Raw genomic sequence first — 25,959 nt, forward strand, 5'->3', positions numbered from 1 at the left:
ATGGTTGATGAGGTCAACAGCTATCGTTTTCATATAGGATCTTTTCCATATATGACAATGCTATTGTTCAATAGTCCATCGTAACTAAATCTGCATTGCGCGATTTCAATTTCCCAATAAAATGTTTATTTAAAAATGTTTTTGACTTAACAGAACCACCATCAGACTTCGCCGCAGAACTATGAAAGCAAAACGCGCAAAATAGCAAACACGTTGCATTAATATAAATAATATTCCCTAAAATCCCAATTTAGATCCGATCGGGCGCCGTTTAACGTAAATATAAATGAACTTGTACCACATTATATTTCCAGACCAAAACCACAGGCATTCGCACACTTCACGGACGATTTCCTATATTTCCTGTGTCACGCATCATTATTGTTAGTGCATATCGCGGTTATTTAGCATTCAAGGGTCCCCTTAAAAGCATATTAAAGCTCGTATCCAGAAATTCGTTAATACGTTGGAACGGTGTGCTTATTCCTGCAAGTTAAAACACTCCTGTAAATTTATAATGTTGTGTGTTATGGTGAGCTATTTCTGGACCGACACACTGTATAAGTCGAGCCTGATTTTGTTGATTTTCGGACTTCGATGTTTCCGATATTGTATTAATGTGTGGTGAATTAAAAGGAAGTTTTTTGCCACTGTCCTAGAGCGGCGGGAGGGGAGGGCGAAACCCTACGATTAGAGCTCTAGGAAACTTTACTAACTAGGAAACCCAGTGTAGGACATTTTCAGATTTTTTACGTGCAATAGATCAATATTTATTACTTTAAATTCTTACCTAGTAGTAATGGCAACTTTAAGGTGGATTTTAAGTGTAACCGCAGCTAAAAATTTTTGGAAAAAGTTTTGGTGCGATACAGGTAACTTCTCTTAGTAGAATTTATGTAATTGACACTTAAGTGTTGTCTCTTCTAGCTGAGTTATTGCGACCTTAAGCTCTAGTTAGGCAGATCCGTAGGAGACCCTCGCCTCGGTCTGATAACTCCAGTGAAAAACCAGCAATTACTCAACTTGTCTAAAACGACTTAATTAGGCTGCACCGCCTACCCACCTAAACCTCCTGCAATCTCATTCTCTTAAATTTGGAACCGTAGTAAGACTTGTATATTCGCCATTTAGTCAAGAAACTAATGAGTAGCTTAGGTTTGTTTACATATTTGGTGTATTGAAAAAGGAAAACACTCCGCTAATCACAGATTAATGATGCTAAAATGGATTTCTATTTCTCAAAGCGTTATTAAAGTTCAATTGCAATTGTCCTTTTTTTCAGCCGTCTTTTTTCCATACCAAACTTTTTTCGCAGTACATCAATGACCATTTATCTTTCAACATTTGGATTTCCTGCTTAATTTGGAAACTTTTGATTCATTTGTTTTTTTTCGCATCTGTCACTGTTTTCCGGTTATTTGCAGAAGTTTTTAGGAATACAGATGATTTTCCACTACAGAATGCACGACATGCTTCAAGTTCTCCAACTTGGATTTTCAGAAAAATAATAAATTATAGTAGAAATAGATTGATCGCTTTAGTTCCTTTGGATTATTAACACTAATTTCACCATAATTTGTTATATATCTGGAAATGCAATTGAAATAGTGGGGACGCATATGCCCTGCTTATTGGCAAGTCACGTGCAGTTCTAAGTATTTTTGAGACTAACTGGGGTGATGACTGGGGTTGACTGATCGAGGTTGGTGACAAATACGGAAAAAATGCGAGAAATGAAAAACTTTCTAAACTAAACAGTGGATTTTACCCCGCTTAAAAAGAAATACTACTATTAATAACTGAAAATGTATATTCACCATTACGTCAACAAACTAGTAGCACCTTATATTAAATTACTCTGATAAATTTTTTCTATCCTCCGTTTCTATCTATTCTTATGCATTAGTCAAAAACGATGAATAATACCAATATATTCTGAGCCGACTTTCACGAAAAGTACATAGAAATTATGTGACGTCAGATTAAACTGGTTCATATATCAGGAATTATTAGAAATGCCGCGATATTGAAGCATTAGAATTTAATGACGCTGTAAATCGTTTTTTATTGTTTCAATTAATTGTTAAAATTCCGAAACGAAAACCGAATTTCCGGATTTGGAACGTAAAAGCACGATTTTAAAAAGAAGTTTTTCAATGTAGTCCGATTAAAAGAAGATTCTGCCCTATACGGAAAGTTAGTGATTAAACTTTATCTGAGATCTTTTAAAGCTGGGAATTGACATTATAATTAATGGAATTTCGCGAGATTCAGGCTAAACCCAGTTAGTAAATGAAATTTCCACCTAGAAATGTGCCTCATATATTCACCAAATTTGCCGCATATACATTGTATATACGAAGAAAATAAATCAAATCACACAATCAATCAGTATAATGTTAATAAATAATAATATTTGGTCTAGGGACCTGCTGAAGCCAGAGGAGGCTCAGAACGTCTGAGCAGCTGCCTCAAGCGCAGGCTACAAATAATATACATATAGGAATAATTAAAAGTCTGCCGTAAATACAATCACATAGAGAACTCGTCAAGGGGCAGGTAAAGGTCTAAGTTCAGTAGCGTAACTTAGATGTCAGCAAAGCCTTAAATCATAATAAATTCACTAATAGCGATACTAAAAAAACTAATATTTTGTACTATTACAGTCCGCGTGAACCGACGGAAATAAGGTACTATAACCTATCATCACAAATTAAACCCGCGATACAGCCACAAGTGGATGATCTAAAAATTATATATATTATAACCCGAAAATGTCAGTCTTTCCATGAAAACAAAGTAGAAAGTCCATTTTGAGGGGGTATCACAAAAAGCCCTGGAGCACTGTGCATGGGGGTGGGGGTGAGGGAGCGAACAAAGGCGGGGGAAACCATAATCACAGCATTTAGCTTCTTAGAAGAAATCTAAAGCAGTTACGCCACTTCATCGTAATACTGACGATTGAGTTTTGGCTTAGTAATTGGAGCACTCCATGGTCGCCATCAGGCAGCCGTGGCAACGTTCGTCTGATTTGCACATCAGACCCTCTCCGCACACCCCTAGGACGTTCATACTTCCACCGCAACGTTCCATTGGACCCTGGAAATAGAGGAAACCCATAAATGCTAACCCAACGAAGGTTATTCGTTACTCGTGCAGATGTCGCTTCGGACATAACTTGCTCATTAACTAGCTGAAAGTTGCCACTTAATTTTTGATATTTCCTCGTCTTTATTTTATGCCCGTGAAAAAATTTACCTTTGCGCAAACTCTCCTGCCGCACGCATCTCGGGCTTCTCCATACACGCAGTAGTTCATGGGCCTCTCGTCGCACTCACCTCCAATACAGGGTGTGCACACCCACTTTTCGGTTATCGCCCTAAAGATAAAAACGAAGCGACATTGTAGATTTAATTTTAATTAGTTTCGGAACGAAGATGGCTTGGGCAATGACGGACTTAAGTACATTTAAAGTGGTTTGTTTGTCGGCCGGTTTAATGTTTATTGGACTGTTAAACTGAGAGTTCGTTGGCTTCGATGCAGAGGGTTTTACTTGCCGCAAGTAATTGAAATTGTCCGTCTTTGATTTATAGCCTTAGAGATCATAAATCATCGAGGGTGTTACTTAGATTGCAGTTCCAAAAAAATATCTTTCTATACCTGACCTTCCACTAATTAACAATCTGTGATATTTGTTACTTACATAGCGCTTGCGCGCGTGGTCAGCAAAAAGGCAATAGCCAAAGTCAGGAGAAGTACACTGCTAAACTGCATGGTTGCGGGGTACTAGGTCTGGTTTGTGGTAAGGCTCGTGGAATTTGCCCTGAAACATGATTAAACAGGTACTCATTTGGGAACCCAATAAGTACCACACTTATTTAATAAACAATGGTATTTAGCGTACGTAACTACCGGGCAATTAGAGCCGAGAAATTGCATAGTAGGAATAAAAGGATTTTCGACCTCTCTCAAGGTGAGCATAGTTGGGATACGGATTCATTACTGAGGGATGTAAGTTTCAATCAGTTTATTTAGGAAAGCAGCAGCGATTTTGTTGCTAATAGTTATCTGTCTCTATTGCTCTGGCGGATAGTTACCAATTTTGATCAAAAACCCATGAAAATTAATGACGTTTAACGTGAAATTCGGATTACTAAAGAAGCTTGGTTGTGAAGAGATTTGAACACCAATCCTCGACACAACACAAATTTTTGCTTTATTTCACCTTATTGACTCTCTCAGAGACAGAGGCGTTTCACGTGAAATGCAGATTTCCGAAAAGTTCATATGAAATAATTTAAAGAACGTTAATAGCTAAGAAAAATTATCACTCCGAAATGTATCCATGTAAGCCACTGATCTTTTGACCATTAAAAACGGCACATTTCGCACTCTTTTATTCTAAGAGTCCATAAAAATCAGTGGCGTTTCACGTGAAGAGCAGAATGTCAAAAAAACGCCCAAATACCTCAACCAAAATTATCTAGTACCAGATACCAATAAAAACCCACAAAAAATTACCTTATGGTATAAGCACCTATTTTTTAAGTACCGTAGCGGCAAAATACAGAGGTACCACCCTGTGACTGAACAGTAGCTCGCACCCCTCGGTCTTGTGTCACACATCTATACAAGATTTTCCGGAAAGGAATGGAAAGCGCGGAGCACCGGGCGGTACCTGAACGGACGGGCACCAGAGCACCACTTATAGTGGCGGTACTCGGATCACTAGATCGGATTGCCGCAGGTCCGCAAGTCTTATCGGCGAATTCATTTACCACCACTCTTGAACTCAGTTTGGTGCAAGGCTGTCCGGTAGTACCTCAATCTTAGCCGGGCACTGTATGTGGGTATATAAATAATATCGATAATTTTTTTGGATTGGTACCATGGTCCCATGATCACCGATAAGAACATCCATCAATAGAGTGCACATAGCACGTGTAAGTATGTTGTTATTTTTGTTGAAGGATATTTAAACCAATACAGTGGTGGGTACCTTTGAAGGTATCAACCTCAGTGATGCTTTGTGCAGAGTTCTCTGCATGCTCACTGACGTCATATAGAGCGCAAAATGGCCTACAAGCAGCGCTCAATGGCCTAATAAACAACCGGCCACGCTTGTTTTCCATGTCTTCTTCGGCGTTTTATTTATAAAAATGCGGTTTACACAACAACAACCGGATAAAAACAAGTCATTAATAGTGGCCCCCGTTCAGGTCACGGTGCTCAACCTTTGGTGCAAGTAGAACTAGCTCCTTTAGTAAGTCAGATCTATTTAGGACTTTCGAGCATCCTTCGCGGCTCTAAAACCGCCAGTTTAGCTCTATTTTAAGGCTTTCCGTCTCTCAATGTCTACTCCCTCTGGCATTTCATGGAGCGCTCAGAACCATTGAGGGGGTGGCAGTGTTGCAACCGTCTCATCCCAGTCCATCAACACGTTTGTTGCAATAACAAATGTGAAGAAATGAATGATTACTTAACATGTTTACATTCCGCAGACATCAATTTTATATTTCAATGACTAATGGACCGTTTTATAAATAAGCGCGTGTTCTCATTACGAAAAACAACATTGTTTGCCGTGAATTGCACTAAACTAAGCGAAAATGCGACTGATTCTGCTAAATCACATCAGGTCATTGTCACACTTTCATCTCGTGGAAATTACAGTTTTATATGCGGGTACTGCTGCGCAGGTGGCAAGCGCCATTTTGAGGACGCCATCTTGTAGGGGACATCTTGTAGATCTGATTTTACCAATGGCGTTTTCCCGACGCCATTTTTTAGACGTTTCCTTCTGAATTTTTTGGGATAAAATAGAGTGGAATGTGTTGTTTCAAATGGTCAAAAAAGCAGTGGCTTGGCAGATTAGTTTTGAAGGTATAACTTTTCAAAACTGTTATTGTCCGACAATGAGTCTTAGAACTCCTCTTGAAAGCGTTGCATAAATTTCCTTAGGCAACATGCATTTCTCGTGTTACGACACTGATTCGTATGAATTTTATTTCTTTTCCGTTCACTGATTCGTATGAATAGAACAAACTGTGCTCTGTCCCACGGTCAAACGCCCAGTGGTGTAGGTAAAGGTGTTTTGGAGATGTAATTTTTTTAAAACTAGGTCTGTATTGGAACTGCATTGAACGTTCTGTACTAGCTTTCTTAGACGATGTGCAGTTTACGTGAAACGCCACTGATCCTTATAAGTTTTTAAAGTAAAATCGACCAAACTGTGCTCTTTCCACTGGAAGCGCAGTGGCGTAACAGGATAAGTTTTGGGGTTATAATTTTTAAATTATCTTCATGTCTGAGCTTCCCACGAAAATGGTGCTTCTTCATCGGGTCCAAGTATGTGAAGGCCTATGGGGAAACGATTTTTACTTCGAAGACAGGTTTCTCGATACATAAAAATGTCACTTTCAAACTTAGACAAAACAAAGCTTTATCTACATGAGGCACGTGAGTGTGCTTCACGTCGACCACAGCTTAAAATACACTGATAAAAAATGGAATGTTTCGAATCATGAGAGTTTTATCATCCAGACAAACATGACATTAAATAACGGCATATCTCAGCTAAGAAATTTGAGAAAGGCGAAACAAAAGCTCAAGAGAATTACAGGTATTTTGAGCTCTTTTTGGGGGGACTGAACTCTCAACGTAGATATTTTAGCAAGAGACTGGCGAGGGGGGATTCGTGAAGTACATTGGGACGCACACCAATGAGATTAAAAGAGTATTTTTACATCGACAAATATGTTTTGCGGATTTGAAGGAATCTCGATGCATAAATATGTTTTTGTAGGTAAATTGTAAATGGGATTTTTTCCGGTGAGATTTTGAATGCGCAGCCAAAATTCATTCGGTACTCGAAAACGCTTGTACCAACGCCGAAGCGGTTTTCACCATTGAAGAGACCGTAACTTCTCCTATATTTTCTGAGAATTTTATTTAACCCAGTGGCGTGCCACACGAGTGGCAATTTTGTAGACGTTACGAAACGCTCCTAAGAAAAGTTAGAGTTTACAAGTGACTATTTTATTATTCAAAAAGAGATGTACTTACGCCACTGTGCTCAATTGACTATTACAAAGTAAAGACTTTGTTTTTACAAAATTTCATATCAGGAAGTGGCGTGTCACGTGCGGCAATTTGAAATACATTATACAAAACACTCGTAGGCGAAGTTTTCAAAACCAGTATTTTTTACTCAGAATTTAATTACTCAACAATACATTCACCTGCAACAACATGCGGTTTCAACCGTTGAAAAATCACTTCTCCTCCATCTTCTGATTATTTCATGTAAGCCAGTGGAGCATCACACGAGCGTCAATTTCATAAACATTATTTTAATTCTGCTCCTAAACGCCACTACAGTTCGCCAAAAAGCGCTTTTTGAATTTTTATTACACAAAAGCGCGTTCTTCTACGCCAATGCGCCCATTAAAAATATCAAAATTTTCCTATGTTTCTGGAGTATTTTGGGCCTGTTTGATCCATTGAAAAGGTCACACACAGTTTCTTCTACATTTTTGAGAATTTAAAATTACCCAGTGGCGTGTCACAAGCGAGACAATATTTCAAAGACCACACTTCCATTAGGAAGTTTTTAGAAAATTAAACCAAAAATCATTTGCGTCTTGGCGATCATTGGCGTACATGCAACTTGGTGGTAGCCTAACGCTGAAATTTTCATTCTCCCAAGTTAACTTCTTGAAAAAAGCCTTCTGACGCCACTGGGGCGCATCCCTGGTGGCCGCAGTATAAACAGTGCTCTAAATAAGACAAAAAAACTCTTGTCGCAATAATTAATCGAAAATAACACGAAAACAAATACACGCAACGCAATTCTCCGAAATTTATTGAAATTAGAATAGATGCGTTGTTAATGACTATATTAGACCGATAAACAATGAAATTGCGCCTATTGCAGTCAGAAGACTATTAATAACTTTCGCTTCTTTGGAGGATCAGAAAATCGGGAAAAATCCTTTAACCCATTAACATCCCACACGCTTTCCGGAACTTTGTCCACACGTGGAAGTAACAAAAATCTTGGCAAACTTTGAGATAAGGTGATCAAAATCGGCCCACTCTGTATAGTATTCCAGAAACCGAAAACAACTAGAGGGGGGCACGTCCCAGCGAAACGTCGGGATGAATGAAACCCGTCAGTTGTTCAGTTGATGCAGTTGGGAACGCGTTTTGATCCAGTTTTCGGTTGATCCTACAAAGGCTTTTGACTCTATTCCAGTGCGGTCTCCATACTAGGGAAGATGGGGATGATTACGAGGGTGCGGGGGAGGCTCAGAAGTCTACACACTCTGCCCAAGCTGGATGAGAAAGTACGAGATGAAAGAATTGCTGAAACTGGTAGGTAGACGCCATAAGAGAGATGCCATGCATGACGTTGCAGAGGATTTTGCAGAAAAGTCCTAAAATTAGGTTGTTTTGTTCCTTAAAGTTTATGAATCTCGAGTGTGTCGCGACGCCTGTGGAACGACGTCGAGCCGGGCGAAAAATAGCCGCATGTTTATGTTTTTGATGGTCAGACTCATATTTTCTTAAAGTTGTCAGGAGAGGTTTAAAAATATCTTTCTTTCATCTAAATCCACTCTTCACAATTTTGCAAGTCTCTTCAAGAGTTTCGTTCATCGCTAAATATCAAATCAGGTCTATTTAGCCAGTCCGCAGGCCAGACCTAGGACTGTTCGATCGTACCTAGATCCACGTACCTCGACGCATTAAAATTAATGGTAAATACATTGGCCGTTGTCAGCTAAATGGCCGGTCAACTAGTCCTCTTCAATTGCTCCATTAGGGTAATTACCCAAAAATAGCCCTAACCACTTATATTTGCTTAAGATTGTTTAGGAGCCGCCGCGAATCCTCTCGCTCCAATTACCCATTTAGAGCAATTTGTAGTGATTTGGTTGTTCCAGTCTGTCTGCTATCCGTGCTCTTTCTGCTCCCGTACTGCTCCAGAGGCCACGCTCCTTTATTGGTGAGCCTGGGTAGCTGGTTCGTGACCACCTACTCCTTCCTGGTGCTTCCCATTCTCATCTCGGCCAACTACAAGTACCCGGTACGATGGTTGCGTCATATAATTCGAAAATTACCCGGTAAGTAACCCTAATTTCTTAATCAAAACGTAAGTACTTTTCTAACGCCCCCGGTAGGAAATAGTTGAGCAACGATAATCACAGCGCCATTTAATTGGCTGCAGGTGCAAGCACCATACACCGTTATTGACAAGACCGAAAATTACCATCCCGCTTCAAAACGTACTTAAACTAAAGTAGGAAACTTACCCTTTACAAGGTTTAAGCAGGAACGAACTGACCGTTTTGCGGCTTATGGTTCGTTCTGGGGCCCTTTTATAGGCCCTAAGATTCCGCCCTCGATTTGAAGAGATGTTAATTGATCGTCAAAGTGTTCTCAATTTGATTTCAGTATTTGCATATTAATTGAAAGTTAAAAATATATACCGTCAATGTCGTCAATTTGGCAGTCCTTAGGGCCGAATTTGGGTCAAGAGTAAATGCAGGCGATTTCGTTTTTGTAACCATATCCGTTAAGTGTCCAGAGGTCAAGTTGGGTGGTTAAATTTTCGAATTTGTCACTTAAATTTGTTGAAGTCCAAGAAGTCGAAGGAATTCCATACTTTTGTCTAACTTTTTCTTTTATATCTATATTTAACAATTAGCCCCTCAGGTGTAACACCACTGTTTCATACGATTTTTTTTTTGAGAAAAGCAAAGTGGAAGTCGCTCTTTTGACCGACCTGAGGCACAGGAAAATACGAGATCGAGATGTGAAGTAATCGTTTTTCGAATATGCTCGTATCTGAATGTCAAACTCCTGTGTGCTATTTTTACTTTATTTTTTCTGCGAATCTGCATCTCATGTGAAACACCACTGGCTGATGTGAATTTCTAGGGAAAGAGAGAGCAAGATCTGCCCTTTCTATTGGTTAGAGGTACAGTCATGTCTGAGTCTTCACATATCTGTAAATGGTTCCCAAAATAGTTTCATTATCATTTTGCCTTGCGCATGAAAAACCAGTGATTCATATGAACTTTTCAGGAAAGTGAGTCCAAAATCTACTCGTTCGACTCGTTGAAACAGCAGCATACGTATTTTTGATTTAAATTTTCTAAAATCTGTGTATGTTAGAATTTTCAAAATTTTTGAAAACGTTTTAAAATTATTTTATATGCCCGTCTGCTCTTAATGAGATGTGTCCTGTGTCTATCTTTACTAACCGATAGGAATTTTCTAAGACAACAACAGACTAACTAATGACCACATGACAAATGACAATTCTGACAACATGATACATGACAAAACCAGCAAAATATTGCGATCTTCCTGATTCGGACAAACGTAACTGAAAATCAAATATAGTCAGTAGGAGATCAATTTTTCGCTCTAACCCCTCCTACATAACAGTTTTGCCACTGTAATAATACGAAATTCAGGTTATAAGTTGTTTGAACCCGCACTGATTCCGCTTACGTCATCAGTTAAAGGCGACTGGGATGAAATTAATGACAATTCCTGTCGCCCCTTGGAGTACTCGGAGCGACCTCACCGGTGACCCGGATCAATAAATATCGCTGTTTTCTACTTTTCTAATATAAACCGATAAGGAATGTCATCGGTCTATTTATATAGTCCTCGATTTATTTTTACATCCTCCGTCGTACGAAAATAGATGGAAGGCAATAAAAACAGATGATTTCGGTGTTATTTCTGTTTACAACTTTCGTTGATTTAGTTAAACGTTCATGAAAGAAAACGACACTTTAGCCGCCATTTTATAAATAAATAAACAAGCGCCCCCTAACGAAAGCGTCGTGGAATTTTTACGGCCTCTGTCTTCTAACGCGTAACGTTATCACAAATGGCTTCGCTTCTGTCTGGCGGCCATATTGCAAGTTCATCGTTTCTCCGGGAAAGGTTAATAACTTAACGTTTATTCCAGCCATCTTGCTGATTTTATATCTTCGCAAATGGCGTACCTCCGTCCGCCACGCTTTTCGGCCATCTTGTTTACAAACTGATCGCTGACGCCCCCCTGGAGAACGCGTTGCGTAACTATCTAGTAAACAACTAATTGATTAATTAATATTCCTATTAATTAAAGAATAATCTGTTTGGTTCTGATAATGAAATGGCGCTCAGATAAACAATGTGCCGTTCGTCTAGCCGCGAGAGGCCCGTTTCTAAAAATACCGGTGACTTTTCCTGGTATGCGGGGCCTCCTTATCACTTGTTTGTATTTACCAATTAGAAAATGGTGTTCGTAATGAGTCCAGTAATAATCGATCGATACTAGTTGTTTTCGAGTTTGTACTTCAACTTGTTGCCAGGCTAAATAATGTTGTGGGTTCATAGTAACGTGTTTAGAATGGAAGGTCAAAATTTTCAAAATAACGGTCAAAGGGGCAGGGCATACCCGCGCCCATTAACGGAGAGGCTCGCCTCGTTCGAATTTTGCAAATCACTTCAGCTTTCCTTCGTCGTTTTCTTGTTTCCTCTGACAAAGGACAACGACCCTTGAGAATTGACGTGAGTGACAAGTACCTAAAACATTATCTGTCTGCCATGACTTTAAAATTGAAGGCTCATTTAAAACTCTCATTATGTAAAACCATTGCAGTTTAACTTTGCCGGTCCTTTTTAAAACATTTTTGAAGCTAATAGAACATTTTAAAATGTTCAGATTTTTTGGAAAATATGTAAAATCTGTTCTACTGAATGAAGTAATTCGTATGAAACCTCAGATATAATTAACTTTGAAAAACTCCAAACAAGTTCTGTTACACTATTGTATTTTAAACCAGTGGAAAGAGTAGATTTTTTCTTTCTTTTGTGAAAAATTTATCTGAATCGATAGCGTCGCGCATGAAAGAAAGATTGTCAAAGAAACAGCTATAAAATTATTCACCGAAACTTAAAGATTCGAACATAGATTTGAAAAATTACATCTCCAAAGAAGATCTTTCTACGACACTGCGCATTCAATCAGTCTGACAAGATAAAATGAAAGCAATCCATAACACATCACTCTCACAATTCACTTCTTAACTTAATCTTTTCACTTCCTTAAATCCTGTGAAGTCCCAAAACTAACTAGGGATGTGCGAATCTATCGACAAATGAATCAGTTGTATTTATTAAGGGTTTCTAGAAAGTAAACGAAAAAATCCAAATAGACATTAGTGGAGTATCGGAGTCAATTAAGTTTAATAACATGTTGTTCTTCAAGGTCCAATAGTTCACACATTCCATTTCTTTTTGAGCTTGACAATATTTACACTGCCCGGTTATTGTCCCGTGCTATATTTACCCACTTATATCGAGAGATAATAAGCCCTTTATTGCATTGCGGCAGTTTTGGAGCAATTGGAATACATCTTGGAACGGATCCAAAGTTGCAAAGTGTAACGCAAAGTGAGATGACAAAAGATGGCTGTCCGCCCAGTGTCAGCAAATTTATATGATACTTTTTGAAACGGAAACCTCCTGTATTTCTGTTGAATGCGGTAATTATCTAACGTTCTTTCAATGCCATTCAATGTCATTGTCACAATGGACCTAAAGAAATTGTTTCTCATTCCGCCATTTTGTTGCGTCACCAGGCTTTACTATTAAAATGACGTTGATTGTTATGTTCTGTTTATTTCAGGCATGTTCCGGAAGTACTCCAAACCAACGTGGAGCATCATACGTAAAACTTACGCCCCCCTTGATAAATGCGAGCGGACCTTCATGAAAATGAAAAACATTTCCACCCTAGTTACCCAAGTACGCTTCCCTTTCCATCTCCCCCACTCGTCTACAATGTTCTTTTTATTCAGATGGTGTTCTTCATGCTCTGTGATCGAGTGCTGCTCTGCAGCTTCGGCGGCGAAAATTGTCCTGTCAAGAAAGTGACCGCCCTGTATTCCCTGATGTTCTACAACGTTATCGCTTACTGCGTCAGCTACATCAAAGAGCTTATTGAGAAGGAGGACTGGTCAGTGACGGTGAATATGACGCAACACAGCAACATCAAGCATTTGGCCATGTCAGCCACCAAGATCGTATTGGAATGGACTAAGGCGGTCACCTTTATTATCACTGTGACCTTCATGCTCTTGGTGTTCGGGCTGGAGCAAGGGTTGGAGCATTACCACCCTACCGCTCTTTACACTTTTATCACCTGGACTTACTACATGTGCACAGAGAAGGTCTTCGTGGATTTATTCCTGCCTCTACTCCAGATGCTCAAACTCAAATCGTTGGAGGCGTTGGAGCAGTTCTACGTCCCAGTGTATCTACGTTACTACACCATCGCCCTAGCAACCACTCTCTCCCTTTGCCTGCTGCTCTATGGTCAATTCTCTTTCGCTCTCTTCGCGTTTTACATCACGGTGTTTTTGAAAGTCAAAGACACCATGTTCAACTGCCTGAAGACGCTGAAAAAGGAGCTAGCCATGTTGGGGCAGTTCAGACAAGCCACCTCGGAGGAAATTGACAATTGCGATGACGTGTGCGCAGTGTGTTTGTGCCCAATGGAACGAGCAAGAGTCACCCCTTGTCAGCACATGTTCCACGCTAGCTGCTTAAGGGAGTGTTTGAATAACTCCAACAACTGCCCAATCTGCAAGAGGGAGTATGTGTTCGTGCACTAACGCAGGCTCCGTGTACGTCTCAGAGATGGCGCCGCACTTTTGTTGCATTAATTTAGGTTAAGTTTGCGTCCGAGATGGCTGCCTCCATTTTGAGGCGTCACTAAGAAGGCTCCACCGGAGCGGGGTAAATGGAGTAGTGTTAATCAAATCGTGACGTAAACGTCGACCCAAAATAATTAATTATTAAGAACGTAATTGCTCTATAACCCGATGCAGGCACGTGCCAGTCTTTCTAATAAATTCGTGTCATCAGCTTTGTCCGAGGACGCGATAAGCGGGCCCTAGTCGTATCTGTTAGGCGCCATGCGGAGCGATAGGGAGGACCTTGAGGTTGTTTTGTAATTTTTAACGAAAAAGAGTTTCAGAAAATCGTTTAAACTACTTGTTTTCTCCTTCGGAGCAGAGAGATGCCAACAATTTCAACAGCAGCCAAGTCCGATTAACGTCAGAGAGGCGTATTTTTAAGTAAATTTAGGTACAGTTTTATTTATTTATTTTTTGTCGGGAAAATGGAGAATCATGTGACTGATTTTTCGTGTTTCTAAGGTGTAGGCTAGTTTTTGTACGTTTTATAGTTTGTTTTCTAGAATAAGTCTTTAGAGCCTGACGTAGAGTAGAGTTACATAAGAGACTTAATAAAAGCACTATCGGCTTAGTTCGTGTTTGAATAATCAGTCTTATTCAATGGGCTTCTTTGATTGATTCTTCGAATTTGAACTTCTCACTTGCTCGCACAATAATTAGTTGTTCTACAAGGCGAAAAAGGCTATGTGTGGCGGATACGAAGTAAGCTAAGGCGCTAAATTTACGTTTTCGCTATTCACCGACCCGTTATTCTACGATTGATAAAATAAGTGGTGAGTGATAAGTAACAGTGGCACATCAGCTGCGAAATGTTGTTAAAAGGTCACACTTTTACCAATCGCGGAAATACTACTTTCTGAGACAGCCAATTTAGGAGGTCTGCAACTTCTGAGCTACTGAGTGCGGGCCAACTTTTGTTACGTATATGCGGGCACCCTTTATCTGAGCTAGCGCCCTTTTTCTCTGTTCCTCAAAAATTTTCAACGTGGCAAATTTCTAATTCTTTAATCTTAAAATTTTTAAATTTAAGGGACTTAAATACCCCAGCCAACTGACCTTAGCATGCCTATAACCTTCAAGGCATTAACTATTCATCTAAATAGCTTTTTTTATCTGGGAAAGCGTACTTCTGCCCATATTCTCGGAAAATTTCGTACTCGTAACTTCACAATTTTTTAATCTACAAATATTTAAATGAATAGCGGTCATATTTGCTACAGTAAAACTTCTGAATCAGCTCATGTTGACACACTGGGATCTCCGAGGCCTGGCCTGTATGTGTGCGTGGTATTTTTATCTGAGGGGGAGTACCTCTGTGTCAGCACATTCTAAGAAATTGTTATCCGCGTAGCTCTACAATTTTGCAATCAATAACTATTTACATAAATCACATGTGTTGGTAGTGGCTTAAGTAATCAGTCAGCTTAATTAGCACGCTTGTGGTATTGCCTCAACCTCTACCCAGTATCTTTGACCTGAAAGAGTGTACCTTTGTCCACATTCTTGGAAATCCTCATAGCTGTAACTTGCCAATATATCAACAGGCAATTTTTTTTATTCTCGTTGTCTGCAGGACTGTAGTTGACTATCCATAAAGAGACCGATCATCTTGTTAGCGTTTCTGCAAATCACTTGTGGATCGCCCCTCGAAGAAGTTATCTGCCCTTCAGTCTCTCAAAAATCCTCAATCGCTTACTCAAAACGGTGACACCTGTCAACTTTGGCCAAACCTTCCGATCCAAAATTTCAGTCTTGAATATGACTTCATTTAGCAACATCGACTCGAATACTTCCATCAATCAAGGCGTTCGTAAGCCCTTTTTATCCTCATTTTAGTCGCTCTTAGAATAAATTAAGATCGTCTATAAGAGTGGTGTCCCATTCTCCTGGAATTAATCTCAACCATCCGAATTGAGCTTATGGAGAAGATCCATAACATTGAACAGTTCGTCATCAACTTGCACAACATCTACGCCTTCGTCTGCCAGGTAAGTGGCCTCGCCCCGATCGATATTTTATTATTGATAATATTCTATGATAGATAAGCTTCTTTATTCTGTGCGAGTACCAATTGGTCAATCGCGATTTGTCAGACAAAAGGGCAGATAAATATATTGTGGTGGCCTTAAGCACTGTTCTGTTTTACTCGGTGGTTGGGTACTTCGCTACTAGAATGCGCGACATCTACCAACGTAATCCAGTGCACAGGACCACTACAATATCGCCCTCTTTAGTCAACTACATGAAGTGGCTGTGTAAGATCGTACTGGAATGGGCAAAGGCGGTAGTGGTCGTATTGTGCTTACGCGAGCACGGCCTCCAATACAACCCCAGGCTGGCTTACAGCCTGATCACCTTTATCTACTATTTGTGCACTGAACGAATCTGCGTGGAGGCTTTCTCCCAGTTCGTGGAAGCAATGGATATCGAAAAATTAGAGAATTTGGAGCACCTATACGTCCCTCTATTCATGAATCTCTTGGTCATCGCCATGGGGTTCGCGATGGGGGTCTACAACCTCTATGTAAACTACTCCAATTTTATACTGTTAAGTCTGTACTTTATGGTGTATCTGAGGATTAAGGATGTGTATTACAACTATTGGCAGCTGCTGCTATTCGAGAGAGAGGCTTATTCCAATTTCCATGTGGCTACCCGCAAAGAAATAGATGATTGGGATGATATTTGTGCAGTTTGCTTAAATAGAATGTCCAATGCTCGAATTACGCCTTGCAACCATTTGTTCCACCCTTATTGCCTCAAGCAGTGTCTGAGGACCTCCTTGTATTGTCCGCTGTGCAAGCAATACTTGGTAGAGGTACTACAGAGGCGTGTGAAATAAAAGCTACTGCATTGTATCTACGCAATAAACGGGTGTTTTTATGCTACTAATCCCTGAAAAAGATTTCTGTGCCAGGAGAAAGGGTTAATAGAAACTTTTTGCCTGATATATTATATTTTTTGGGATTATTTACTCCACCAATTTCCAAGATACCGACAATCAAAGTTAGGAATATTTTCAAAAACTTCGCACATTGTAATTATTTTCGTATTCATTCGACAGACACAATTAGTGGCTTCGCATTTCATTGGTCATTATCTGCAAACGATTACGTCAGCGTGATAGCTAGACAACATCGCGAAAACTGTCAATAGTTCTAGTATTTCTTCTGTATTTCTCAATATTTGCGTCATAGTTGCAATCAACAACATCAATAGACACTCGTTATTAATCCGATTCACTTAGTTGACATTTACTACGTCAGTATACGTACGTCAAGTATTTCGTTCTTAAGACAATGTGCGGTCATCTTGACTCGTTGGTACTAAAACAAACTTCATATTCATGAATCCTTCGTTTATTCCATTAAATTCGATTATAATAGGAAACAAGTTAATTTAAAAAACACCACAATTAGGTACATAAAACGAAATGCAACAATGATTATTGTCTGACTAGAACTTAAAACAATTACCTATCTACTGTAACATAACCTCTGAATCGCGTCACTGTAACAATAACTTGTAATTACCCTAAAAAATTGTAGAGCTTATAGAAGAAACTTTAGGTCACTTTTAGGTCATGAAAACCTTCAACAATCTGAGAAAACATAGACTCAATTCCCTATAAATACATAGAGAAAGTGTATCACAAAAGTATTAGAACTGTTTAGAATCATAGACAGTTTAGAACATTACAAATCCTTGAGGGATGTAATGGACCACCCTAAAACCCGCCTATCGAACCCGCAAGTAAACAAATTAACCCCGCCTATGATCTCTTCTGTCCACGCAGTACATGCCACCATCCTATTGTGGCCTTGCCTGCTGCTTCTAGGTAATCTGGCCAATCTGAAAAAAAAACCCTCGAAGTAACTTTAATCGGGAAGTGGTTGATGAATCGACCTACCGAACCCCACTTAAATCATATAACCGAATATGTCGGTTGTCATGAGGAATCGCTATTAGGCCACTAGCGGATACCGAAAGCCGGTTCACTGCTGAATCCACTCGGATGGTAGCCACTGGAGATCGCATATTGCGCAAGTCCCACACCTTAACGCTACGGTCGTCCGAACTAGACACCACCTTGTCTTCTCGGGCGAAAACCGCAGACGTAACGCTTCTGCTCAAAAATTGCTGTCGGGTCAGTTCTAGAAAAGTCGCAAACTTACTCTGTGTGGCCTTGGAATACAGAGACTGCATGAACGGCTTCTCTGAAGTCCCATAAACGGAAAGTGGTGTCTCTCGACGAGGTTACTGCTAATTTTTGAGTGGGGTGGCTGGCTGTATGGGTTAATTCCTGGTCATGGCCTGAAATAAAGTAAAAGTGATCATTTAGTCCATTTCTGCGGATGGGCACTAGCCAGGGCAAAATCGGTGGTCTGTGCATGCGCAGAAGTTCGATAATTTGATGAAATGTTTGACAAATGTGAAATTTTGAAAAATTATAGTTGTTAAAATAGGTCTACTACACCAATGAACTTTGATCCAACTAGTCTGTCAAGTATCGTGAAAATGCAGTGAAATTTGCAGCCTTATATAGAGAGGGGCGTAGAGGAGTTGTGTATGAGGATGCCACAAGCCACGTTTGAAAAATGTTACATGCAAAGTATAAGTAATTAGTAATCCTGCAACGTCAATGACAACAACGCGTGTTAACCGGCAACACCGAAAAAGAGTTCTTTTCGTATTCCTTATGCACGGCTGCCATCAACTAAAACACTAGCGCCCTGATCACTCGCGACTTCAAATCTCTACTTGCGACGCCATTTTTAAGTCATTTCACAAACAATTCCTGCAGTTTTCCACTTTAAATCGAGTTCAAGCGTTTCCTTTAACGAAAATGTCCGAAATTCAAGACTATCAAGCCATGATCCGACATTTCAAAAAACAAGGTTGCGTTCTCGCAGAGAAACGCCAAGAATTCGCCGCAATTAAAGCTACAAGCGAGACTGCCATAGAAAAGCTGAGTTTGGGACGCAGCACCAAAATCAAGGAGCTGGCTGCTCTCAACCAAAGACGTTACAAAATGAAGGAAAAGCTGCACGTTTCCGTCAAGACGCACAAAGAATACGCTAGCTCTTGTGGGTTAGTACGGGGCAAGTGCAGTGCCATTCTAAAGGATTTGTCTCAGGCCCTGCAGCTACGCGCTGAAACTCCTCAGAAGGTGCTTGAAGAATTGAAAGAGGGCAGTTTAAAGATGGAGAGCTTCAACTTCGAAGACGCAATTGAGGAGTACCAAAGGAAGGCTACAGAAGATAATGAGGCATTAAAGAAGACTCCTGAAGACTTGCGTGTCATTGAGCAGGGGACTGAAAATGAAGTCCCCAAATGGGAGAAACAGTATCTGGGGAAAATTTTCACGAAATCTCTGAAGGATACCACAGCAGAGGTTAACAAAACCAAAAAATTCTTACAAAACATTGCTACCACTACCAAACAGCTTCAGGATAAACTTTATTAGTTAAGTGAAAAAGAAGTGTTAAAGTAAGAAATAAAGTCTTATTAATCAAACCTACCTGCTAAAGTGAGTAGCTGTGTGCATGTTTCCACATCATGTAATATGGCCAGGCGGTCCCATGAGGCTGTAATGGCCAGTTCTGCTCCTGCCAGCCATTCGGCGGCGGCTATTGCCCCAGTATGCCCATTCAACTCCCCTACTGGGGTCCTGAGTGAGGCTCCTCTCTGAGCTATAACCTCAGATGAATCCTCCCCTGAAACTAGTTGCTCTCCTTCTTCTAATTCCTCCTCTGAAGAGTGTCCCTTCTAAATTAAATATTTTAATCTTCTAACTAACTAAACTTTGTGCTTATTAACATACTGGAAGATCCCAATTTACTGCCGCCTGCCATATATGAGCCACAGCATCCCCTCCCCCTGTAAGAACCAAATCTTTTGAGGGATGGAATCTGATAGAATTTACAGAGCCTGAATGCCCCTGGTACTGCAGCAAACAACGAGTAGAATCAATGCTCCAAATGCAAGCTGTATGGTCTGCAATTCCCCTTTAATACTAAGTCAATTTTGCATTTTCTGTACCACTGAACTGACCTGCTGAAGCAGTTCCAATAACACCAATTCCTGGACGTGCCACCGAAACCTCCCAAACACCGTCTTTATGTCCCACATACTCTTTAATGAGGGAGCAGCTGTAGTTTGGGGCTTTAAAGCTGGACACAATTTTACTCGTTTGCGCCTTCAGTTTGTGGGCAGTTTTGGATTTTTGTGAAGATGAGCTGACTGAAGGTTGTATACCTCAGTGATAAATTATTGCTAAACTATGGTTACTCACGTTTTTTGCTCAGTACTTTGGAGAAATTGCTTTCAAAGTCTGGGCAGTCTGGTTTATCAAAAGTGTCCTTTTCCAGCTTCTCATTAAGGATTTCAATTTTGTCTTGCACTAATGAATTAACAGAAAAACTTTTTTATTTGGAAATACAATTTACTGATGATGTAGTTTTATTTTGAAGCATGACCAAAAGTATTTTTTATATATAATGTCTATTGAAGTAAAAAAAATTTATTTGAAGCAACTCGTAGGTAATCAAAGTGTAAAGGGCGGCTCTCCACATCTAGATATTTTAGTATATGAAGTGTCTTTTGCTAGCTTGTTGTCTAAGATTTTGATTTTATTTTACACAGATGGAGATTTCTGTGATGCTCATTTATAAATTATAATTGCTTACAAAAAACATACATACAATAGATAAATTCTTTATATAATGATCAAGGATCAAGTTTAGGGGAAGGGAACTTGAGTCATGATTCTACAACTGGACTTTAATATTTAAACTCTGATAATCCAAGGGAAAATCAAGTAAACAACAATCATGTAAAATATTTGTCTTCTCTTCTTGACATCAGTATTCTTCCAGATATTTTACTCACAATGAAAACTTACATGGTAAAACTTGATGGCATTTAAATTTTCATTCTTATTCCTCAGTATTTCATTTGAAACATAATTATTAAACTATTTTAAATTTTCATGTAATACCATAGTACCCAATTTTATTGACACATTTATATCATTACTCATGTCTTTCTAATTTTAGATTTTTACCCAGGCTAACACTATAATATATTTGTTGTATACTATCAAATAAATTCCTTTAAAACTCACAAACAGTACTTACAGCTTTGGTTTTCTTGGTACAGCAAATCAAACTCCCGTTCAATTTGAGCAAACAAAGCATGCAACCTTGCTTTATAAGCTTGGGACATTGGCTCATTCTCAATGTCGCTCTTGAAGCCCGTGGAGAAGTCGCTGTCCATGATGGCAGCGCTTTGAGGCCTATTCAATGAGCCCCTTTTAACCTTTTGTATTTTGCTGTAGGGAGTATTGTGACTCCCTGACATACTGACTGAGAAATGCAGGTTTTTATAATTCGGTAATAAGTAATTATGCGAAAATTAGCTATTCCGATTCAGTAATAACTGGTTTTTTGATGAGGTTGTTGATTTTTATTAGGAATAACGTTTGATATAAAGCAGATTGAATGAAGTGGATAATCGCGGCTACGTTAATCGCAAAATCGATTATTTTCTATTGGGGCTGGAGGTCAAGGTTTCTGCGATTATTTAGCTCCTTTGGTCGATTAAATTAATCGTAATAACTTGTTGTTCCAATAATTATCCTTTAATTATTAAAGAAAAAAACAAACACAGGCGGGACTTTAAAAATCTGTGAAACCGTGGAGAGTTTGACTATAATAAAACTTAACGGCAATGGCTATTTTTAATTTCTCTCTTTTTCATTGGCTTAGAATCACATGACGAAGACGTCACACGTTGCAATGACCAATGAAAATCCCGCATCAAGACAAGGGTTTCAATTATCACATTTGACAATTGACCTAACCCCCTTTTCTTTGTTTATACAAGTTTTTGGGTTTTATCAGTAGTTTGGAGCTGAACAAACAGTCATTCCAGTATGTCTTCCCTCTAAAACTTGTGAGAATGCCTTTGTCCTTCACAAAGCATCCATTTTGCATCTGTTGATACATTCCTCTTCACACAATCGCCTCAGAAATGCAAGACGAGCGTCGAAGCCTGCTTAAAAAACACTGGACTCAACTGCTTCAGCTAACAGAAGTCCAGAATTTCGCAAATTTACTAGTGACCAAGGAAATTTTCGCTCAAACTGACATATTAAACATATTTGGCAACCAGGACGAACGTGCCAATAAGAAGCGCTTTTTTGATGAACTTCTTGACAAAGATGAAAGCCACTTCAACGATGCTTATGATGTTCTTGTGCTATGGCTCAACAGCACAGGCCATGCGGAACTCGCCCTCAATTTAAGCACCAAAGTCATCGTCCTGCCTGAAACTGAAGAAAAAGAAGATCTCACTTCGTCAATAGAAACTGGGGATCCTGTGGTAGACTGTACAACTACCCCTTTGGAGATTTTAGTGCAGAAGGCTAAAAAATTTGGAGACACATATAGCCGCAACCGCACAATTCCTTATTATTATAGCCGGTCAAAAAGTCGAGGGAGGCTACTGATTATCAATAATTACGAGTTTGTTAGTGTTACTGATGGGCACACATACCGCACAGGGGCTAAGGTGGATGAAGACAACTTGAGGCTGTTATTCGAGCAGATGGGTGGATGGGTAAGTTTTGGCATAATTTTGTATAAGCTGCTTTAAATTCTGTTTGGAATCATAAAAAAAAAATTCAAATGTTACACTTAGTGGGGAATACTGCATTTTCATTCTTCCCAATCCACATATGAGAGTTTCAGGGTCACTATAAGATTAATCCTAATTAATTATATATGATACACAGTTTTTAAAAAATGTTAAAATCTTCCTAAAGGTGTGCAGACATGGGGGAATAGTCAAAAGTACTCAGGTGGATCTGTTAGTTTTGTGAGGACAAACTTTTAACTTTGTATTCATCTCCTGGCATTACATTATGCACAGATAGTTTGATGTCACCTGGCTGTTCAGATTTAATTTGTTTAATTAGTGAACTTTAAAGTTACCAGTTAAGATCTCTTTCAAATATATTTAACTAGTTTTTCATATTTTATGATCTTGAACTTTGGATATTGCTGATAACTAGTGGCAATCTGGCTCAAAAACACTTTAAATTAAGTGTCTCATAAAGACACCTATTGAGATATAGAGGCATTTTTAAAATTTACCAAAAAAGATCATGCAAACTGTATTCCACTAGTCCTGACTTACTATTCAACAAGTGAACAAGATCATATCCATTCATTATAGTGAAAAGTATTATCTTATAAATGTTGAGAATTTTAGGATATTTTCCATCCTCTAATTCTTGATATTTCAGGAATATTAATATATTTGTTCTGTAGTAGAGTACTTTGGAAAGAAAATTAGGGTTACCATAAGTTTCCAGAGGCAGTGAAGAAAAATTAGTATGCTCATGAATTATTTGTTAAAGAATGGTTGTAAATTTACAGTTGTGGTACTAATTTCGTTTTGACTTGAAAAAAATTAGTATTTCACAAATGTGCTGACTGATCTAACCAAGAGTGAACAGAGACTTATTGTTCTTGAATTTTTTTAATTCTTTTGTATAATCTAGAACTGTTGCAGTATTGATTAGAATAATGCTTGGTGTTGGTCTTAGCAACTTAACGTTCAAATCCTCCTACAATTAAGTTTTACTGCATCCCGAATTCCTCCTTATAGGTAGTCGAAACCCATACCAATCAATCAGCTGATGACATGAGAGCAACCCTAAAAACCTTTTCCCGCGGTAAACGCGGTGAAGAGTGTGATATTTGCTTCATCATCATCATGAGCCACGGCTCAGAATCGCTAAATGAAACCATCGTTTACGGCACCGACGGCCACTCTGTCTCAACGACAACTATCCAAACCTACTTCACCAACGAGAACTGTCCCTTTTTCATGAACAAGCCGAAAGTTTTCATATACCAAGTATGCCGCGGAACTGATTTGGATCTTTCTTGTACCCACAGAAGGGTAGAGTTTGACGGAAAGATGTGCGGAAAACAACCACAACAACCGCATCCCATCAGACATTGCTTTCGCCCTGTTGATGACATGCTTGTGGGGTATGCAACAATGCAGGGCTCTAAAGCGCATAGGGATAAATTCAGAGGCACCTGGTACATTGAGCTTATTTGCAAGAATTTCATGAAATTGGCCAAGGATGAGCCTGTTGATAGTTTGCTGATTAAGGTGGATGCAGGACTCCGCAAAAGGAAATCGGAGTATGGAACTGTGCAGACTGCAGAGCATATCTGCCGGGGCTTCAAGAGGCTCTACCTCAACCCGGGAATCTACGAGGAGGATGGAATAATGAAGACGTATGATGGTAAGGTTGCGCAGTGTTGTGTGAAGTAATGTTGTGATATTTAAAGCGTAGTGATATTTAGTGCGCAAGTTTATTTGCATCACTGCCGGATCGGAGATCCAATTTCGCCTGCTGAGGATCGATAAACAGTGTTATTTTGTGAATTTTTTCGTCCATTTTAACCGAAAAACTTGACCGATTTTGCTGTCTGTATTAATATGTCTTAAGTTGTTTCATGTCGTATATTATCGATCCTTAAGTTCACACAGCACTAAAAAGATCTTTGTTATATACATATATATTTTTATATGAAATTGTCGCAGTAAAAGGGTAAGGGGCCTCTCACTTACTTTTAGGGAGGGCCCGTGTTAGTCTCAATAAACCACGCGTTGTAGTGTTGGTTTAGCTGCGGTTGAAATGGGCTCTTAAATGCCAACCATCGCCTCTTGCCCTACAGCTGCATTTACAAGGCTCAAGTATTGTGTCATATAATTCTTATTATTAAAGAAAAATCTTAAGGTTAAGTCCAATATTAATCTCTCTTTAATTTAATCAGAAGTCTATTGACTTTATTGCAATTTTATTCATTTTTTCTTAGATAATTATTATTTTATGGCTCGTGATTTTGTGAGTCTTTTATTTGTTTGTTTTTTCGTAATTTTTAGTCCCAATATTTAGTGAATTATTTCGTTCATAGAGGCGGTTTTATATTATTGTGTTCGGTGTAAAACCCAAGGCATGTTTGGTTCTTTCTAGTAGAACGAAACTATGACTGGATTTTACCGGTAAAGTATAGAACCTTCAATTATCAGTTACATATAGTTAATTTTATTAGTGTTACAAAGCGCGTTTTGTATCTGCGTTTAGTAAATTATATGATTTTATATTCCTATTTATCGAACAAAAATAAAAGTTTATTACATTTTTAATAAAAGAATTGTACACTTCATCACTTTAGCTTAGTTCGCGAAAATAATGCGTCAGATTTGCATATAAAGTTAAAAATATATAAACTTTTTATGTTATTTGTTATGTATACAGGTATCATCAATACAAGCGAAAACCTAAGGATTGTGCAAGTGGGAGAAGGACCGCATAAGGTTTATTTATGCCTTAGACAAACACCAATGAAGTGAGTCACAAGACTGTCGATTTAGTGTCCAGATCTTTCACCGATTCAGAAATTTACCGATATAAATTTTAGTGATGGATTAATCCTTTTCTTTTCATTTATTTATATTGCTGCATTTTCCTCTGATATTTTTAATAATTTCCGTCGCCTTGAAGGCAGCGAAATCGCTACTAATCTGAACACTGAAGCGAAGGCACTGGCCAGACTAACTCCGCCCACTTCTTTGTTGATCTTTGTCGGAGGCATATTAAACCTTGTGCTGTCCTTCTTCTACTTGCGTAATCCCTATGTTTTCACTTGAACTGGTGATATTCGTATGTAAACGGTAATAGGTACAACTGCAAAACCAACTTTCTATGCCATGCATTACGTTATGCGTTATGCGCTGTATAAGCTCAGCATAACACAAAATGAATGGCGTGCATGAACAACTGACAATTCATTCACAGGTAATCGGGTATCGTCTTCACCTAAATCCAACACCTGAGAAATATAGAAAACCTAAAAAGCACCAGGAAAATTCCGCAGTACTCCTGAAAATCCCCAGATTCTTCAAAAAGGAGCATGACAGTCCCAAAGTATCGGAAACCTCACTCGATCACCAGACATATTTAGTAATATTATTAGGGAAGTTTTGGTTTAAAAATGTTCTCGAGAAATATCTGATAATTCTAAAGTATTCTAAAAAATCCTTTAAAAGACTGTTCAAAATGCGGCAAACCAAACATAAGAAATCTAAGTAGCACTCAGCG

At 39.0% G+C, this 25,959-nt stretch overlaps 5 protein-coding genes across 6 annotated transcripts; 3 read left to right on the forward strand and 2 right to left on the reverse strand.

Moving 5' to 3' along the window:
* Positions 1–2,306: 2,306 nt before the first annotated feature.
* Positions 2,307–4,789, reverse strand: LOC136410825 (neuroparsin-A-like). Its single transcript, XM_066393178.1, has 4 exons — positions 4,522–4,789; positions 3,704–3,823; positions 3,259–3,379; positions 2,307–3,099 (listed from the first exon to the last, which is right to left on the reverse strand). Exons 2-4 carry the CDS (start codon positions 3,772–3,774, stop codon positions 2,974–2,976), a joined length of 318 nt encoding a protein of 105 aa, XP_066249275.1. The 5' UTR covers positions 3,775–3,823; positions 4,522–4,789; the 3' UTR covers positions 2,307–2,973.
* Positions 4,790–7,831: 3,042 nt separating this feature from the next.
* LOC136410823 (RING finger protein 145 homolog) lies at positions 7,832–14,340 on the forward strand. Of its 2 annotated transcripts, XM_066393176.1 has the most exons (4): positions 7,848–8,376; positions 8,946–9,125; positions 12,698–12,816; positions 12,870–14,340. In XM_066393176.1, the coding sequence occupies exons 1-4, from the start codon at positions 8,280–8,282 to the stop codon at positions 13,683–13,685; spliced, it is 1,212 nt and encodes a 403-aa protein (XP_066249273.1). In that variant the 5' UTR covers positions 7,848–8,279; the 3' UTR covers positions 13,686–14,340. The 2 variants fall into 2 exon arrangements, with proteins under 2 accessions (XP_066249274.1, XP_066249273.1); XM_066393177.1 differs by lacking the exon at positions 8,946–9,125 and having other exon boundaries at positions 7,832–8,376.
* Positions 14,341–15,355: 1,015 nt separating this feature from the next.
* On the forward strand, positions 15,356–16,617 carry LOC136410878 (E3 ubiquitin-protein ligase RNF139-like). Its single transcript, XM_066393237.1, has 3 exons — positions 15,356–15,579; positions 15,639–15,757; positions 15,811–16,617. The coding sequence occupies exons 1-3, from the start codon at positions 15,528–15,530 to the stop codon at positions 16,609–16,611; spliced, it is 972 nt and encodes a 323-aa protein (XP_066249334.1). The 5' UTR covers positions 15,356–15,527; the 3' UTR covers positions 16,612–16,617.
* Positions 16,618–17,127: 510 nt separating this feature from the next.
* On the reverse strand, positions 17,128–21,413 carry Wdr37 (WD repeat domain 37). Its single transcript, XM_066393173.1, has 8 exons — positions 20,909–21,413; positions 20,065–20,172; positions 19,824–20,012; positions 19,594–19,766; positions 19,292–19,538; positions 17,945–18,083; positions 17,680–17,895; positions 17,128–17,621 (listed from the first exon to the last, which is right to left on the reverse strand). The coding sequence occupies exons 1-8, from the start codon at positions 21,129–21,131 to the stop codon at positions 17,465–17,467; spliced, it is 1,452 nt and encodes a 483-aa protein (XP_066249270.1). The 5' UTR covers positions 21,132–21,413; the 3' UTR covers positions 17,128–17,464.
* A 226-nt stretch (positions 21,414–21,639) lies between these two features.
* LOC136410821 (caspase-2-like) lies at positions 21,640–25,024 on the forward strand. Its single transcript, XM_066393174.1, has 2 exons — positions 21,640–22,391; positions 23,445–25,024. Exons 1-2 carry the CDS (start codon positions 21,804–21,806, stop codon positions 24,123–24,125), a joined length of 1,269 nt encoding a protein of 422 aa, XP_066249271.1. The 5' UTR covers positions 21,640–21,803; the 3' UTR covers positions 24,126–25,024.
* Positions 25,025–25,959: the final 935 nt, after the last annotated feature.

Source organism: Euwallacea similis, chromosome 9 (genome assembly GCF_039881205.1).
Source record: "Euwallacea similis isolate ESF13 chromosome 9, ESF131.1, whole genome shotgun sequence".
In the NCBI taxonomy this organism is placed as follows: domain Eukaryota; kingdom Metazoa; phylum Arthropoda; class Insecta; order Coleoptera; family Curculionidae; genus Euwallacea; species Euwallacea similis.

Excerpts from the sequence above, each read along its gene's own strand:
- LOC136410825 (XM_066393178.1), bottom strand. The coding sequence starts at position 3,774 with ATGCAGTTTAGCAGTGTACTTCTCCTGACTTTGGCTATTGCCTTTTTG. Across the intron at positions 3,380-3,703 it reads ACCACGCGCGCAAGCGCTAT|GGCGATAACCGAAAAGTGGG; the intron begins GTAAGTAACAAA and ends TTTTATCTTTAG. Across the intron at positions 3,100-3,258 it reads GCAGGAGAGTTTGCGCAAAG|GGTCCAATGGAACGTTGCGG; the intron begins GTAAATTTTTTC and ends CTCTATTTCCAG.
- LOC136410823 (XM_066393176.1), top strand. The coding sequence starts at position 8,280 with ATGGGGATGATTACGAGGGTGCGGGGGAGGCTCAGAAGTCTACACACT. Across the intron at positions 8,377-8,945 it reads TGAAAGAATTGCTGAAACTG|TCTGTCTGCTATCCGTGCTC; the intron begins GTAGGTAGACGC and ends TGGTTGTTCCAG. Across the intron at positions 12,817-12,869 it reads TTTCCACCCTAGTTACCCAA|ATGGTGTTCTTCATGCTCTG; the intron begins GTACGCTTCCCT and ends CTTTTTATTCAG.
- LOC136410878 (XM_066393237.1), top strand. The coding sequence starts at position 15,528 with ATGACTTCATTTAGCAACATCGACTCGAATACTTCCATCAATCAAGGC. Across the intron at positions 15,580-15,638 it reads TTCCATCAATCAAGGCGTTC|AGTGGTGTCCCATTCTCCTG; the intron begins GTAAGCCCTTTT and ends ATCGTCTATAAG. Across the intron at positions 15,758-15,810 it reads TCTACGCCTTCGTCTGCCAG|ATAAGCTTCTTTATTCTGTG; the intron begins GTAAGTGGCCTC and ends ATTCTATGATAG.
- Wdr37 (XM_066393173.1), bottom strand. The coding sequence starts at position 21,131 with ATGTCAGGGAGTCACAATACTCCCTACAGCAAAATACAAAAGGTTAAA. Across the intron at positions 20,013-20,064 it reads CAAAGTACTGAGCAAAAAAC|TCAGCTCATCTTCACAAAAA; the intron begins GTGAGTAACCAT and ends TACAACCTTCAG. Across the intron at positions 17,622-17,679 it reads TATGATTTAAGTGGGGTTCG|ATTGGCCAGATTACCTAGAA; the intron begins GTAGGTCGATTC and ends TTTTTTTTTCAG.
- LOC136410821 (XM_066393174.1), top strand. The coding sequence starts at position 21,804 with ATGCAAGACGAGCGTCGAAGCCTGCTTAAAAAACACTGGACTCAACTG. Across the intron at positions 22,392-23,444 it reads TCGAGCAGATGGGTGGATGG|GTAGTCGAAACCCATACCAA; the intron begins GTAAGTTTTGGC and ends TCCTCCTTATAG.